Source organism: Citrus clementina, unplaced genomic scaffold (assembly GCF_000493195.1).
Source record: "Citrus clementina cultivar Clemenules unplaced genomic scaffold, Citrus_clementina_v1.0 scaffold_3, whole genome shotgun sequence".
Classification (NCBI taxonomy): Eukaryota; Viridiplantae; Streptophyta; class Magnoliopsida; order Sapindales; family Rutaceae; genus Citrus; species Citrus x clementina.
The window spans coordinates 26,664,027-26,680,745 of record NW_006262339.1 but is presented as its reverse complement, the minus strand read 5'-3'; the positions used below and the strand labels follow the sequence as shown (position 1 = coordinate 26,680,745).

Below are 16,719 nucleotides of genomic sequence, written 5' to 3'. Positions count from 1 at the left end.
TGCAATAAAGAATCATTTTGTTCCCATATTCTGTAAAAAAAAAAACTCTATATCTCTTCTTCTACTGCTAATGAGTTACTTGATCTTTTACAAGCTTATACACCAGAGCCAGATCCAAAGACTTTTGCACTGAATTGGTCGACTGATGATGGTAGCGATAACAGTAGTAGTAATAAGAAGTGCGAATTAGATTTAACTCTCCGTCTGTAAATATTTTCTGTTGCAATGTTTATGTACTGTCTTCTAAACTCTTTCTCTCTCCTTTTAAAACATTGAGGAAAATGTCTTTTTCAGGTTGGGGGCAGGGAATAGTTTATAATTGTGGAATGTCTTAGTCCTGGTGACGCGTTTACAAAAAAAAATTCTGTAAAAACTAACTTTGGATTAAATTTGAGTCGAAGATGGCTGGATATGGAGAGTGCAGTACCTCTAGAAACGCATCTTCTTAAATTAGGGTTGACTAACTTAGGACAAATTTAAGTCAAAGATAGCAAGATATAGAGAATGTAGTACCTTTAGAAACGCATCTTCTTAATCTTAAGAGTGTTGTTTAAAAAAAAAATTAACTTTTTCTTCATCTTTGTTATCCGCTTTCAAGCTTCTGCATGAAGTTCATGTGAGATCTCCTCCTCTTCTTCTTTTATTATTATTATTATTATTTGCATATTTGTAAAATTATAAAATGTTAAGATAATGTTTAGATTAGGTTGTGGGGTGGGGATAATTGACGTATGTTTTTAAATGTGTGTTGTTTTTCTCTTTTCTCTTTTCTTTTCTTTGTTTAAAAAAAACAAAAAAAAATTGTTTTTGTCTAGGATGGGTGTGTAAAGAGTCACGACTTTTGAAATGCATCCTAATAGTCTTGCTGTATTATATTTTGATTTTGAAATTCATAGTAAATTGTTTTTGTTCCCTTTTCTTTGAATTACTCGAATTTGTGAACTCTCCACTTGGTTATTAAGTTATTTAATTGTTTACTCATTTAACAGGTATTATTAAATCATTCTTCACACACACATTATGACATTACTAGTGGGTTGTAAGTTAAAATTTTACAGCATTTAGTTCTTTTGATTTATTAGGAATAGTATCTAAGGTAGTAGAAAGTGTATATTGCAAAAAAAAATAAACAAAAAACAAAAACAAAAACAAAAACAAAGAAGAAAGAAAAAAAAATGTTTTTAATTTTGCTATATCTAGAAACCCGAGTAATTAAGTCCGTAGGGGTGTTTCAACACCTAGTGCCCTAAGGTCAACTGGTCTGGGAGTCACTGGCCTAAAGCTCGCTACATGGGTAATAGATATATTGTTTGTTTATTAGAAACCCAAGTAATTAAGTCCATAGGGGTGCTTCAACACCTAATGCCCTAAGGCCAACTGGTCTGGGAGTCACTGACCTAAAGCTCGCTACACAAGTTAGAAATGTAATATTTTAAAAATATGTGTGAATAATCTCTTGCCTAAAGATATAATTTCTAATGAATTTTGTAACGAAAATGTTGTTTTTCTTTTAATGAAGCCCCATAAGTATTGTGTTAATTACTTGAACACAAAAGAAGGTTTAATAATATTCTGGATAATGAGTTAACATCAATGTGGTAAAGAAATTTTGGAGAGTTCATTTATTTGGTAATTTAGAGGATAGATGAATAACTATTAACTTGCATGTAAATTTTATAAATCTTAATTTAATATAACGCTTTAATTGCTAGAGGGCTAGCAATAAGCTGGTTAGGGGGTGTGATTAGTATTAAAAATTGTTTAATTATCAAGCGATAATATGTTATTTTATGCTTATATTATAATTTATATTTGTGTTTATGTAATATATTAGGAATTATTAATTATGTTTTAAATATATTTAATTTTGTGTATTTTTATGTGTTTATTAGGAAAAATATTAATTTCACGTAATTCGAGGCTCCAAACAGATAAACGGAGGTCAAATTTGGATTCTGGATGTCCAAAAATCTTAAGATCAATCAAGATCCACTTAAAATTGGGCTTGTGTAAAAAAAGTTGACTTTTTCTGTTGACCGAGCACTAATTGGATGATGAAATGAGCTTACAATAGATATGAGTGCATGGGATAGCTGGCAATTTTGACTAAATCTCAACCGTTCATGATTCAATGGCCATGATTGTGCCACGTGGCAATGGTTGGTGAAGCAAGTTGTAGGATCCGAATCTTTGTATTTGGGTCGACCCGATCCACCCATTAACCCGCCAAATCTCAACCGTTCTTTGGCCAAATTGGACGAGTCAAACGATGACTTATTGTAGACAAATTAAATTTTGGCACAATAAATACTTAATCCATCATAAAATTAAGGGGAAAATAATAATAATTTATATAATTAATCTTTTGGGCAATAAATCTAAAAAAAAAGGGCAAAAAGAATTTATTAAGTTTTATTTACTTTTAAGAGTGGATTTATAACCCTAACTAGTTCAATTTCATAGTTTCATTTAAATTAAGTTGTTTATATTTAAGTTTTAATTTCAATTTTTAGTTAAAATAAAATAAACAAATTAAATCTTTTCTCTGTGGACCGACCTCGGACTCACCGAGTTATAATACAACAAGACACTCTTATACTTGGGAGTTAAAAATTACTTTTAAGTTGTGTCATTGGTCATTGTTAGATTGCATATAAACATAAGATATCCACCATGCGACAAACTGAGGATGCAATAGAGATTCTGTCTAGTGTTGTAGTAAATGTTGTACCAACTACATCTCAAGTGTAAGATAGTTAATAACCATTAAGTGAGTTTAAAACTCAACTACCCTTTTATCATTGAAGTATATCTTTTTGTTTGACTCTAGTTTTTCCTTACTACATTTTGTTTATTGCATTTTTAATTTCATTATATCATTAATCTCATCATTTATTTTGTTTTATTTAGTTTACTAAAATTGCACTATTACGATTATTGTAACAAGTTTTATAATATCAATCTTTATGGAGACGATCTTGATATTCATTATTATATTACTTGTTGTGTATACTTGCACATTGACACCACTATATAATATATTGAGCACACACACCAATTAACCAAACAGTTTAATATTGTATTTTTTTAAGTTACAGATACCCAATCTCAGTCCTAAAAAGGACCTTAAAATTAGTCTGAGATATGAAAGATAAAATCCTTAGTGAGATATGTGGTTATACTCGTTGCATTGGCTAACAAAATATTCTGGTGAGATATGTGGTTATACTAGTCGCATTGACTGACCAAATATTTTGGATTATATCCGTTCAGTCATCATAAGTGATCCATGTAACTTCAAATAGAATTGAGAAGATTTATGGTGCTTAAACTGACTACTTCGACTCTTTTGGCAATTGCCATCATGGTAGGCTTATGATCCGAGACCACAATTTCCATATGATCAAAAAAGAAATCTTTGAACAAATATCTCTACCGGTAGTTGTAAAAGGACCTATCTAATCACTTTTGTATCAAATTTGTGCCAAATCTCTTATTAATTAGACTACGTAAACAGAGTAGCTGACCATCTAGCATTAAATAATCCACAATCCTCAATAGTTTGTTTGAAATCAACCATTGACTTCGTAGCTACAACAATGCCCCCTCTTTTTTCTTCAATATCCAGGAAACCCTGCGCCTTTAAAGCAATAAAAGAGAACCCTTACCACTATACTATAAGAAATTCAATTGTATTTAAACGTGACGAAATTCTTTTTATTGTCTATTTCACAAGGGACATGGGGTATACTTAAACAGAAGAAGGGTCCACCCCAATAGCCAACCGCACCCTTCAGACCTTGTCGGTTTACAACAAAATAGTTATCATAACATAATTTAACCCTTATAATCTCCATCTGTACAGTCAAAAGTTTAGCCTCTCATAAAAATAAGATATCCAGCTTATGAATTTGGAGAACTTTGGCTAATGCATTGAATGTTCAGGTGTTCCCAAGCACTGAACGTGCCAATTTAAAATCCTCATTTGGCCAAACAGGGCTGGATACCAGCAACCACCGTTGAAAATTTATCAGGATTGACTACGGGAGAGTATTCAACCAAAGACAATTGGAGCAAGAAAAAGGAAACATTACAAAGTTTTCCTTTGTTTTCTGAGAAGGTAGCATTGCTATTTGAAATCTTGTATTCTTTGGGGACGGACAATTCTTTACAAATCTTATTACTTATTAGAATGTCTCTTGGGGCGCAAATCATTCCCAGGGACAATTTGATAATTAAGCCCAATTCATCCAGCCTTTCTCTTCCACCTAGTGATTTTGCTTGGGCTTGGTTTTGGAGAAAATTGGCTCTAATGCAATGCTGGATTCTCCTTAGACTTGGTCCCAAAATCTTAAATAAATAACTCATAATTCACTCTATCGAGCCCTACACTCTCTTCATTAGTACTGGAGCAAAATCAGTGTTAAAAGTTCTCTGTACCTCATTTAACGAGATTATCATGTTGTCCTCCGTCATCACCTGAGACGTCTCAAGCATAATGTGGATGATTTAAGGTACTGTGTAGATTACAAGAAGTAAATAATATTGTAATATTTGTGTATTTATTTTAAAATAATTATAGAAACAGTAGTTATATTAAATTTAATTATACATTTATATATGCATTAATTAGTTGTATCTTCCTCCATCTTAAATTATTATTTTGCCTCAATGGTGCAACCTAAAGATTTTCATTCATCACGAAAATAGAGCGGCGACATTCTCTTGTTCATTGGCTATGCTCGTGGTAGGTTTTTTCGTTTCTGCAAAAGTTGGTTTCGACATCCATAAGCCATATATCTTGCACTTTGAGTGGTACAAACTATAACATCGAAATTAAGCTTTGAACTCTCTCTTTACACATACCTAATTTTACCACAATGAAAACAGAAATTAGGAAATCTTTCATAAACAATGCAAAAAACAAATACAGGTGCACCATCTTTAAGTCGCAGCCTTCTATCTTGACTTGAATTCTCATAAATTTCTCAAAGCTTAGGCCTGTTTTATCAGTATCTACTTTACCAATCATGCTATCAAGGAAAAGCCCTACATCTCCGCTCGTACAAGACAATAGTAAATCGTGAATGCGTATCCAAAAAGATGAGTGAGAGAATTTATGGTGTGTTCGGTCACCAACACCATCAGCTTCCTCCAAAACTATAAGTTGTATTAATTCACTTAATATATGTATAATCTATGTGCGCTAATTTGAATCATCTTATAATTAGTAATTATATTTAATTCATGCACACATGTCATACATATATGAAGTGGGTGCAGTACAATAAAGATACTTTAAATCTCTCATCTCCACTAACTAATCCCTACTTATTAGGAGTGGGTGTTCTATTTGGGTCAAAGTTTATTCGATTTTTGATTTGGTTCGGGTCAACCATAAAATCTGAACGGGTTACATCTTCAAGTTCGATCGATCTTGAAATTCGATTTGGTTTTAACTCTTTAAGAAAAAAAGGCAAACCCAATTCCAATTGCACTCAAGACATCACACGTACCCAATTTCAATTCACAAACCCAATCCCCAATTCACAATTTGACAAGCACAAAACCAACTCTAACTCAGCCACAGCCTAACCTGATCCTAGCAGTTCCTCCACTAGTCCACGTTGCTGCTACACATCAGCATTATCAGCACAGCCTCACTCTCCAGTATTCTCTTTGAAATCAACCCACGAGCCACAACCACAGCTTGTTTTTAGCTTGCCCTCACCAAAATAGCACCTTATCTTTCCTCTCACAAATTCGCCAACGACCTGAACTCGCCATCGACTCTTCGCACATGGTAAGTCAACTACAAAGTTTGTTTGCTTCTACATTTTCTTGCCTTTTTTGTTTAAAATTTTTTGATTTGGGTACATTTGTTGTGTACTATATAGTGGCTGCAACTACAATCTATAACAATTTATTTGTTATGTACTAATACTATATTGCGGCTGTAGCTGAAATATATGACATCATGTTTAATTTTTTCTTGTAAATGATAAGAAAGATAGGACAGAATATGTTGATCAGTTAATGCATGGAGAAAGCTAATTTCTTCTTATTTATTATTTTAATTAATTATGAAACTTATGTATAGTGGCCCAACTGCTTGCTTTATCAATTATCATCATCAAACAATGCAACTACGAAAAGTAATTGTTGTAATGTCTTTATTGTTGTTTTCTTTTATTATTGTAATTTGTATTGGAATATTTTGAACTTGGTGTTTTGGTAACCTAAATATTTCATCATTCTGCTATTTAATTTGTTTATCTTTGGCTATTCTTGGTCTGAGCGGAATTATTAACCCAACCCGAATTAGTACCCATACTAAATTATTAATCCAAACTGTTTGCAAAGCAAAATTCACAACCCGAAACTGAACCGAATTATGAATTTGAACTAAACCGAACCAAATTTGAAACCAAACCGTAACGAACTGAAATAATTTTTCAACCTATTTGGGTTGACTTCTTAAATTCAAACGGATTGCAAATTGAATTGAAAACTGAAAAAATTGAATCGAAAACCCTAAGTCCCACCCTACTTATGATTCCTTGTGCCTCTAGACCTCTTCTTACCAAAAGCAGCATACTCAAGTGTACAGTAAATGCTCATTTTCCAGGTGACATGGCTCGAGCCGGTCCAATTGTTCGAAAATTGAAAATAATCGTATCAAATTTGACAACTCATACCCATTTATTCGTGTCATCTTCATGTCGGATAATCAAGTCATGTCAAATTTTGCCAGCTCTACATACAATTATCATAACTCATAATAATTCACTTTGTCCTTGACATTATTTATATATCATTTAATTTAAAATCAGAATTTTATTTCAAATGTTACCAAGAGATAAATGTTATGCGGTATACGAGTGTTTTCTGTTTTTGGCTACAATTTTTCAATCTAACCAAATGTGTTTATTAATATATTTCTCCTGATTATCAGTAATTCATAAATTATACTAAAATAAAGGGAATCTAGTCCATTGCCGAAAAAAATAATTGGGTTGCATCTGCTTATAAATAGTTGGGATATCATTAGATAACGGAAGGGGATATTTTGGTATTCCATCAACTCCATCTTCTCAAATGGGCTGTCTAAATTGGCCCACATTTCAAAGTTAATTACCATTCTTCCTTACCGGACACAAATCTATTTTTTTTTTCTTATTTTTAATGCTACACGTGCCAAGCTCACCAACCTTCCCTTGTCATATCAAAGTTCCCGTATGACACGGTTTTTGTAACATAGCAATACCCTTTACTTTTTTTTTTTTTTTATGAGACTATTGGTAGGGGTGGATAAAAAAATCGTAGTGTTAAAAAAATCGAACCGAACCGACGGTTTTTTCTAATTCGGTTCGGTTTTTATTTTTTTAAAAAACCGAATATACCGTTTGTAAAAAAAATCGAAATGTCAGTTCAGTGTTCGGTTCACTTAGCTGAACCGAAAAACCGAATTATTTTTTTATTTTATTCAAATCCAACATGTGTTATTTCTCTTTATAACATTATGATTATGTTTATATAGATGGAGTATTGGAGTTTGGTTATGTATTTTGAAATTTTAATATTTCATATTTTGGGAGTATCTTATTAATAGTTAGTAAGATATTAGTGATAAAATGTGTTTTGAATACTTTGTATTTATTGTTAATATTTGTAATAAAATTAAGATAAATTAATTGTTGAAAAAAATTATTACATTCATGAGGCCCAATGGGTTAAAAATTTAAAAATTTAAAATAGGCTTAATAGGCCCAGAATCAAAAAAATCTAACCGATCCGAAAAGATCTGTTTGAGTTCGGTTCTTATTTGGTTCTTATTCGGTTCTTTTTATAAAATAACCGATTTAAATCGGTTCTACTTAATTTCGAACCGAACCGAATCGTGCCCACCCCTAACTATTGGTTAAAATTGTCTTCACTCAAATTGAGTAATGAAATTAAACCTAAATAATATATATATAGAGACTCGAATCTATGACCTTACAATTATAAAGTTGAGTTCTAACCACTAGAATGGCTCCCTTTACTTGAACTTAGGTAACATGGCATTAAATATATTCACTGCCAACTAATTAAGCTTATGTTAAAGGGGCAAAAAAGTACTCTGGGATGTAATTTCACCAGTACGCTTAATTTGAGTGTAGGTAAATTTCAAGATGCTAAACCCCCCGCGTAATTCACACTAATAAAATTCATATGTTGTTTATTCAGGTATGAAAAACTCATGCCTATAGTCTAGGAGTGTGGGCAAGATCACATGAATTTTCTAAACTAGTGTCACAATTAAGTAATTAAAAAAAATAAAACCAGAAAAAAATAAAATGTATCAATTTCATATGCTAAGGAAAGGTGAACCCTGGGAGTAAGCAAAGAAAAAGGAAAAGGATTCAATGAGCAATAAACAGTAAAAATACGAAAATCAACACCTAATCCATAGAGAAGAATAACCTTGTTGTATGCTGTTCCTGTTGAAAATTCGTCAAATAATATGATGAATATAGAAGTTAATTTTTTTAATCACAATTTTACGTTTTGTCCATTAAATTTTTACTAAATTTTGTAATAGACTATCAATCTTTATAGTCTATCTATTATAACCCCTGCTGTTGGCATCTTCAATTTTATAGATTTTATATTATAGCCTAGTCAAATTTGTATTTTATTTTTATCGAAGAATTTCACAGCTCCACCAGTGATAACGGAAAATACTATAATATTTCCAACAAACGAAGAGCAATAACTTATAACTATTTGGCTAGTTTTTCATTAAAACAACAAATAGATTAAGCTTTTTCAGTTTAGCCCCAATTTGTCCCATGTATAAAAATTATCCTATTAAAGGCTCGTTTGGACTTTGGAGCTATTTTTGGAAGGTTTAAAGGTAATTTTAAAAAATTAAAAATTAATTTTAATATTTAATAATTTTTTAAAAAAATTTGGCAAAATCACTTAATTATGCAGTAAAATTTTAAAAAGTAAGGAAGAAATATATTTTTCAAATATAATTTTGAGAATTATTTTTAAACTACATATATATCAACACACACACACACACACATACACTCAGTAGAAAATAAAAATTATTAAATTTATGTGCAATATGATTACCATTTATATTAAAATAAAAAAAAAATACTGTTAAACAAATATAAATATTTTTTTAGTAATCAATTATTTTCTATAAAAATTAAAAAAATTATATAACCATGCTTATAAATATACTAATAAATTTTATTCAATATTATATATATTTCAGTTATTTATATTTATTATAAAAATATAAATAAATATTTAACTAATTTAAAAATTACGATATTATCAAAGTGCCGTTGCAAAACCTTCTTTTTAAACAAAGTTCTATTCTCTTAAAAAAAAAAAAAAGTTCTATTGATATTTGATAACCGCAAAACATGGACCAAATTCTACAGTCTCACAAGGCCTCCAGGCCTCCAGGCCAATATTAGTATTCGGGCCCCAAAATCCAATGCAAAGAGTCACGTCATTTTTTTTTTTTTTTATTACCAAAGAATCACTTCATTATTTTAAGCTTGAAGTGGACGTTGGGAAAACAGCACATTGAGATGTCTCGTTGCTTCATTACTTTCATCACCCATGACGCGTCTCCCAATATTTAAACCCATCAAATTTCTCTTTACACTTATTTTAAAAATTAAATTTAGTATTAAAAAATCTTATAATTATCTTATAATAATTATTTTATCTTTCTAACTTATAATTATATATTGTCCTCTACTCTTATATTTTATAAAGTAAACACTAAATAATTATATATTGTCCTCTACTCTTATATTTTATAAACTAAACACTCAAATTTACTCTCTTTTAAGTTAATTTTTAATCTTTTTTATTATATCATAATCTATATTTCATCCTTTCTATATATAACAATTTTTTTTATATTCATAAACTTTTATGACTAATAAAAGTTTGTTGATGTTTAGTGGCACACTTTTAGTCTAGAAAAAATCATTTATATCCCATATTTTTTATTAATTTTATATAAAAATAGAGTTTTCATTTTATTTTCAAATTTATCCCCAATTCAATAAAAAAATTTAATTAAAATTAGTGACTTATTTATAAAATTATTAAATCATATATTTATTGAATAGATAGAAAACATTAGTGGTCTAAAATGTTATTACTGATTTAATTTATTTTCAAAAATTTCAACTGAAAGAAAAGTATGTCGATGTAAATAAAATTATCACTCGTATTAAAAGTATTAAAAAACACATAATAACAATTACCAACATTTTCATAAACTTTTTATGTGAATTTCGAGACTTTATTTATTAGCTACATTATTTAAGAGGACAAGTTAGAAAATAAAATTTGAGTATTTTGAGGAGTTTTTGATAGAAAAATCATTAGCATCTGGTTTTTTAAAAGAGAATAAGAATGCCAACACATAAATAATGACACGTAAATACCTTTTTGGTGGGTTGAGTTTAGTTTATTATTAAAACTTTTGGCTAATAATTTTTTGTAATTTAAAAATATGAATAAACTTTAATTGTTTAATTTATTTAACCTGGTAATTAAGCACTTTTCAAATATACAAGTTCTACTTACAAATTTTAATAGATTGTAATTACATGCATTGATTTATTTTAGCTTGAAATTCTTAATTGATTTATTAATTCTTATATAATTATATGTTATTATAGATTGCAATGTTAGATTCCATAATCGAAAATAGTGTTTTTATATTTTAATCGTTGTTTGTTTTCTATAAATTTTCTATAATTATTTTTGTTTAGAGTATGTATTCATAAAATTTTTCATATCCTCTTTATTTGATATTCTTCTTTCTACTTATGAATGTTTATGCTCACTTCAAAATGTTTAGTTTAGCTCGGGGTAACATAAAATCCTAGTCCACCCGTGTTGATGTTCATCCTTAGATAGTAGATTTTTTCCCTCTTAGTTAATGATACTAATTATTTATAGCTAAAAGAGTACGTCTAAATGAATTGATGAGAATTTTATGAAATTGAGAAGAAATAAAGAAGAAAGGTTTAATTAAGTTTTTTTAAATTTATTAAAATAATAAAAATTTTAATTAAAAAAAAGGTGTACAGAGGAAAAAAAAAAACTGTAGAGAAAATTACTGTGTTCAAATACTGCTATTAAGCGCTATGACATTGGTAACGAAAAGTCCTATGCATGTAAATTTCCGTTAGCCGGGATCTTCAAAAATGTTATTGGCATGGAAACAAGCCCCAAACAAATAGAATTCGCAACAAAGCTACCAAATATTCGATATCAGGTCACTCCACCGGCCATGTCTACAGCTGAGCTTGAACAAAACGTGGCAGCACAATCAACCGTAGATCTGGTGACGACTGCTCAAGCCATGCACTGGTTCGACTTGCCACAGTTTTACAATCAAGTTAGATGGGTACTCAAAAAACCCATCGTGTAATAGCTACATGGTGCTAGATAGTCCCAGAAGTGAACGTATCCGTTGATGTAGTTTTCGAACAGTTTTTCACCGTTTGATTCTGACCCGTTTTGGGAGCCACAAACAACGTAAGTTGGTGGACAGCAAGTATATGACCATTGATTTTCCATTTGAGCCTGTGGATGGAGCGGATAGTACGGGGCCGTTTGATCAGTTTGCTATAGAGGAAACGATGGATTTGGAGAGTTACTTTACGTACATAAGGTCATGGTCTGCATATCAGACGGCTAAGGATAAGGATGTTGAGCTTTTGAATGAAAATGTGATGGGAAACTTTAAACTTGCTTGGAATGAAGATAGGCAGAGCCAAAAGGGGTGTGTGTGTGTGTGTGTGTGTGTGTGAGAAAGGCGAAACGGCAGCGTGCCTCAACCTTCGAGATGTTAAGCATTTTCCTTATCATTATAATCCCAAATTCATTTGCTTGTCCTATCTACTTGAGATCACAAACGCATTAGAGAGAGAAACTATTAATGTTGTTAAAGAAGAAAAAAGTCAAACAATTTGGTCATTTTGTTTGACAGATATTTGTTCTATTAACGAGTTTTAAAAAAGGGTGGGGTTATTTCAACACACAAAAATACTCTCTCCATTCGATTTCTCAATACCCCCATCGTGAAATTTTAAAAATCATATTTTTACTTTTAAGACCCATTAAATTTTAAATATAATTCTAATTTACTCCTTTATTCATATTTCTTCTTTCTTTTCAAATCCATGCATGAAGAATTATTTTTCCTCTTCCATTAAGATAAATTGATGTTTGCGAAAAGTTAGAAGTAAAAATGGCCATAAAACTATTTCAAATCATCTAAAAATTCAACAAAACTTTGAGTTGCTTGCCATCATTTGATTAAAGAGAAAAAAGAAAAAGAAAATTCATATCGAGCTGTACAATAGTAAGATTTGAACATGAAATCACAGTGATGTGATGTAAATACTGAAAAAGAGAAAATTCATTCTTTATCAACCCATGTATAAATTTTGTAACTTTAAAACATGGAAAAATCAAAGGACTGTATTTGCGTAGCCTTTCCTCTTGCATCCGTGTCTTTAAGATAAATTGATGTTTGCGAAAAGTTAGAAGTAAAAATGGCCATAAAACTATTTCAAATCATCTAAAAATTCAACAAAACTTTGAGTTGCTTGCCATCATTTGATTAAAGAGAAAAAAGAAAAAGAAAATTCATATCGAGCTGTACAATAGTAAGATTTGAACATGAAATCACAGTGATGTGATGTAAATACTGAAAAAGAGAAAATTCATTCTTTATCAACCCATGTATAAATTTTGTAACTTTAAAACATGGAAAAATCAAAGGACTGTATTTGCGTAGCCTTTCCTCTTGCATCCGTGTCTTTACACCAAATGCACAATTAGGGGCATTGATTATCAGTAACTAGTTACCACAAACGCAAATATTATACTTGAATACATAATTAATTAGCAAGTTTAATACTATGAAACTTTCTCTCTTACTTTGAATAAAAATTTATGAAAAGAAAATAGGTAGATTTATGAATCATAATATGTTGGGTGTATATATTATTTTAATCTATTGTCCTTTTAACTTTTGAGTAATTTCACTTAAGGCTATTAAAGTAATAAAAAAAATTATAGAAATATGAGTGTCAAGAGTACTATTGTGGGTTCCAATAGCCTTACCCTTTAAAAAAATGGAGAGGTAGGTAAAAATTAACTTAATTTTTTAATCTTCATCTTCCTAAGTCAAATTCAAATGGCCAATCAAATAAAATTATTTGAAAACTACTCGATCAATTTCTGAAACTCTTTTTTATGGACTACAATGATAGTTATTCATCCAAATAATATTATCCAATGACTTATTTACAATAGCATGGCTCTCTTCCTTTTCTAAGTACCTTCTGATCACTTGTAAATCTAAATTATTCGAAATTAAGAAAATAAGGTATCTCGACAAATTCTATTCCAGGATCCTGTACTTTATTAAAGTTCGAAAAAACTATTTATTAAGTTGCGGGGTTTAATAACATTATGCCAATAATATTATTAAACCACACGATTTAATAACTCTCACAGATATTACACTATTATACCCTACGATTTAATAGTTTTCTTAGACTTTAACAAATTCAGGATCTTGTACTCGAATGTGTGTGTGTGTGTGTGTATGTGCGTGTGTGTGTGTGTGTATAAAGTCTCAATATGGTCCAGAATCTAGTACTTCATTAAAGTTCGCAAGGCTTAATAGTTTTCACATACATTATACTATTAAACTCCACAATTTAATAGCTTTCTCAGATTTTAACAAATGTAGGATTCTGATAGGGATGGCAATGGGGAGGGGAGGGGAGGGGACCAATCTCCCCATACCCATCCCCGATATTTTGCATATGTCCCCGTCCTCTCCCCGTCCCCGTCAGAATTACTTGAGAGAATCCCCATCCCCTCCCCGAATAATAACAGGGGATCCCCGAGGGTCCCCGGTCCCCGAATAACTAATAGTCTAATACATTATTTTTATTTTCGATTTTAAATTAATCATATTAAAATAAAAAATTCAGATAAAAATAAAGTTCAAAATATATCTTACATTAATATTGATCCATTACAAAGTCACATTCAAAATATAAATTATTAAAATAATTATAAAACAATGAAAATAATATAAGTAAAGTAACTTATAAGTGCAAATATTAATAACTGTATAATATAATCACAATGTAAAATAAACTCATATTGTTATTGTAAGCTCGTAACCAACTTTGACAGCACATTAAGGCCTCCAATGTGCTTGGATGAAGTTTGTTACGGTGTGGGCTCACAACTCTACCACCGGTGCTAAAAGCTGATTCAGAAGCAACTGTTGTAATTGGAATTGCCAAAATATCTCTAGCAATTCGAGCTAATGTAGGATACCTATTAGCATTTAATAATATAAATATTTTGATATTTATTATTTTTAACAATATTTATAATTTTGTTATTTATTTATTAGTAATTTTAAAAATAAAAATAAAATTAAAAATAAAAATGGGGAAATGGGTAGGGGATGGGGATTCCACCTCATCCCCGTCCCCTCCCCGAATAAAAAATTGGGTAAAAAATTTTCCCCGTCCCCTCCCCGAATAAAAAATTGGGTATAAAATTATCCCCATACCCTCCCCGAATGGGGAAAATCCCCGAGGGTACCCGTCCCCGTGGGGATTTTTGCCATCCCTAGATTCTGAACTGGAACATTTCAAAACACACACACATGTATATATATGCGTACAAGTATACGACCAAGTACCAACCAACAAAATGACATCTATATAAAATTAAAAAAAAAATAAATACACGTCATAATTCTATTAGCTGATTGTACCTAAAATAAAGGCACATAAAATTTTCACCCATAAATTTTACCACATAATACAGCGCACACGTTGTTTCCGTCCATTTACAGCTAGTTTATTGCATCTTCTTTAGGCCCTCATGCATGTTCCGTTTGTATCGTAGGCACCCACTTTGCACCAAGAAACCAAGAGCTATAGCAAAAGGATCCGCCGTTGTTGTTTTTTTTTTTTTTTTTTTAAATGTGATTAAAGCAGGTTTATTTTTCACCATTCTTGAAGCACATATAGGCATATCCTCTGATTTCATAATCTTCATTACACCGAAAAATTTCTGAATACTTAACCTTGTTTGCATAAAGATGGCAGATCAATTATTTATTAAGCAGGCAAAGCAATATGCCGAAGTTAGGCCAAGTTATCCAGCAGAATTGTTTCAATTCATGGCCTCTAAAACACCCGATCACGACCTTGTATGGGATGTAGGCACAGGAAGCGGCCAGGCTGCCAAACCAGTATGTATATGATATTCTACCGCATCATTAAAACTAAAATTCTTAGTGATTTGAGTTATTAAATGAAGAAATAATAATAATAATGAAAATAATAAAGAAATAAATTTTGATCATAAATAAATAACAATGCATGTAAGGTAAAACGTTTTTAAGCTTCACCCGATCGATCAAAAACTACCATTTTAGTTGACCTAGTTAGTGGGAATGGAGACCTCTCACTTTAGTGCCATTGGGCCCACTAAAATTTTCATACTTTTTCTATGGCTTCCTATATTTTATAATTTCTCAATTGTACGTCTTCAGCTTGCAAAAATCTACAAGAATGTCATTGCTACAGACACAAGCCCAAAACAGTTAGAATTCGCAATAAAGCTCCCCAACATTCGGTATCAACTTACTCCTCCAACTATGTCCATAACTGAGCTTGAACAAAATGTGGCAACACAATCGAGTGTAGATCTAGTGACAATCGCTGCAGCACTACATTGGTTTGACTTGCCTCAATTTTACAAACAAGTAAAATGGGTACTCAAAAAACCTAATGGAGTAATAGCCGCATGGACCTACACCATGCCCGAAATCAATGAATCCGTAGGAGCAGTTTTCAAACCATTTGACACCGTTGATTGTGAGCCATTTTGGGAACCACAACGTAAATTGGTGGACAACAAGTACATGAGCATTGATTTTCCGTTTGAGCCTGTGGACGGGGTGGATAACACGGGGCCGTTTGATCAGTTTGTTTTAGAGAAGGTGATGGATTTAGATAATTACTTCACGTTCATACGGTCATGTTCAGGTTATCAGACGGCTAAGGACAAGGGTGTTGAGCTTTTGACAGATAATGTGATGGATAAGTTTAAAGTTGCTTGGAACGAAGATGGCCAAAGTCAAAAGGTTGCTCGGTTTCCAATTTATTTGAGAATTGGAAAAGTAGGAAATTAGTAACTCTTGTTTTTATTTTTTGCCCACAAAACCTAAGTCCTTAACAAGGCTGCTTCTTCTACTGAATCTAAACCTCAACTTCAAGAAATTAATAATATATAGTTGATTTAGATCTTATTTAGAATTAAGGTGAGGTGATTTAAAAGTCATTGTGGATTAAAAAAATTAAAATTTTGTAAAACTAGTGTAACATAATATATTTAATATTTAAAATAGTTTGTAATTCTTATAAATATCTTGACATCAATAATATTTTTCTTATGATTGATTTTTGAAAAATAATTGTGTTTAATATTTAAAATAAATTATAAAATATGTATTATTTCATTTATTATATTTATTCATCGTTTACTTGATTAAACAAATGGCCAACTAAATACAACTACTTAAAAATTAAGCTTTTTCTTTTTGGCGAACATGCATGCACATGTTTCGAA

At 30.9% G+C, this 16,719-nt stretch overlaps 1 protein-coding gene and 1 pseudogene across 1 annotated transcript; both read left to right on the top strand.

Annotated features, from left to right (window-relative positions):
- The window catches only part of LOC18049505, an 18,691-nt pseudogene extending 6,647 nt beyond the window's left edge, over positions 1 to 12,044 (top strand).
- A 3,140-nt stretch (positions 12,045 to 15,184) lies between these two features.
- LOC18049504 (putative methyltransferase DDB_G0268948) lies at positions 15,185 to 16,282 on the top strand. Its single transcript, XM_006442021.1, has 2 exons — positions 15,185 to 15,337; positions 15,641 to 16,282. The coding sequence occupies exons 1-2, from the start codon at positions 15,185 to 15,187 to the stop codon at positions 16,280 to 16,282; spliced, it is 795 nt and encodes a 264-aa protein (XP_006442084.1).
- Positions 16,283 to 16,719: the final 437 nt, after the last annotated feature.

Bases quoted from the DNA above. Each gene is read 5' to 3' on its own strand.
- LOC18049504 (XM_006442021.1), top strand. From the start codon at position 15,185: ATGGCAGATCAATTATTTATTAAGCAGGCAAAGCAATATGCCGAAGTT. The intron at 15,338-15,640 runs GTATGTATATGA...GTACGTCTTCAG, and splicing joins GCGGCCAGGCTGCCAAACCA to CTTGCAAAAATCTACAAGAA.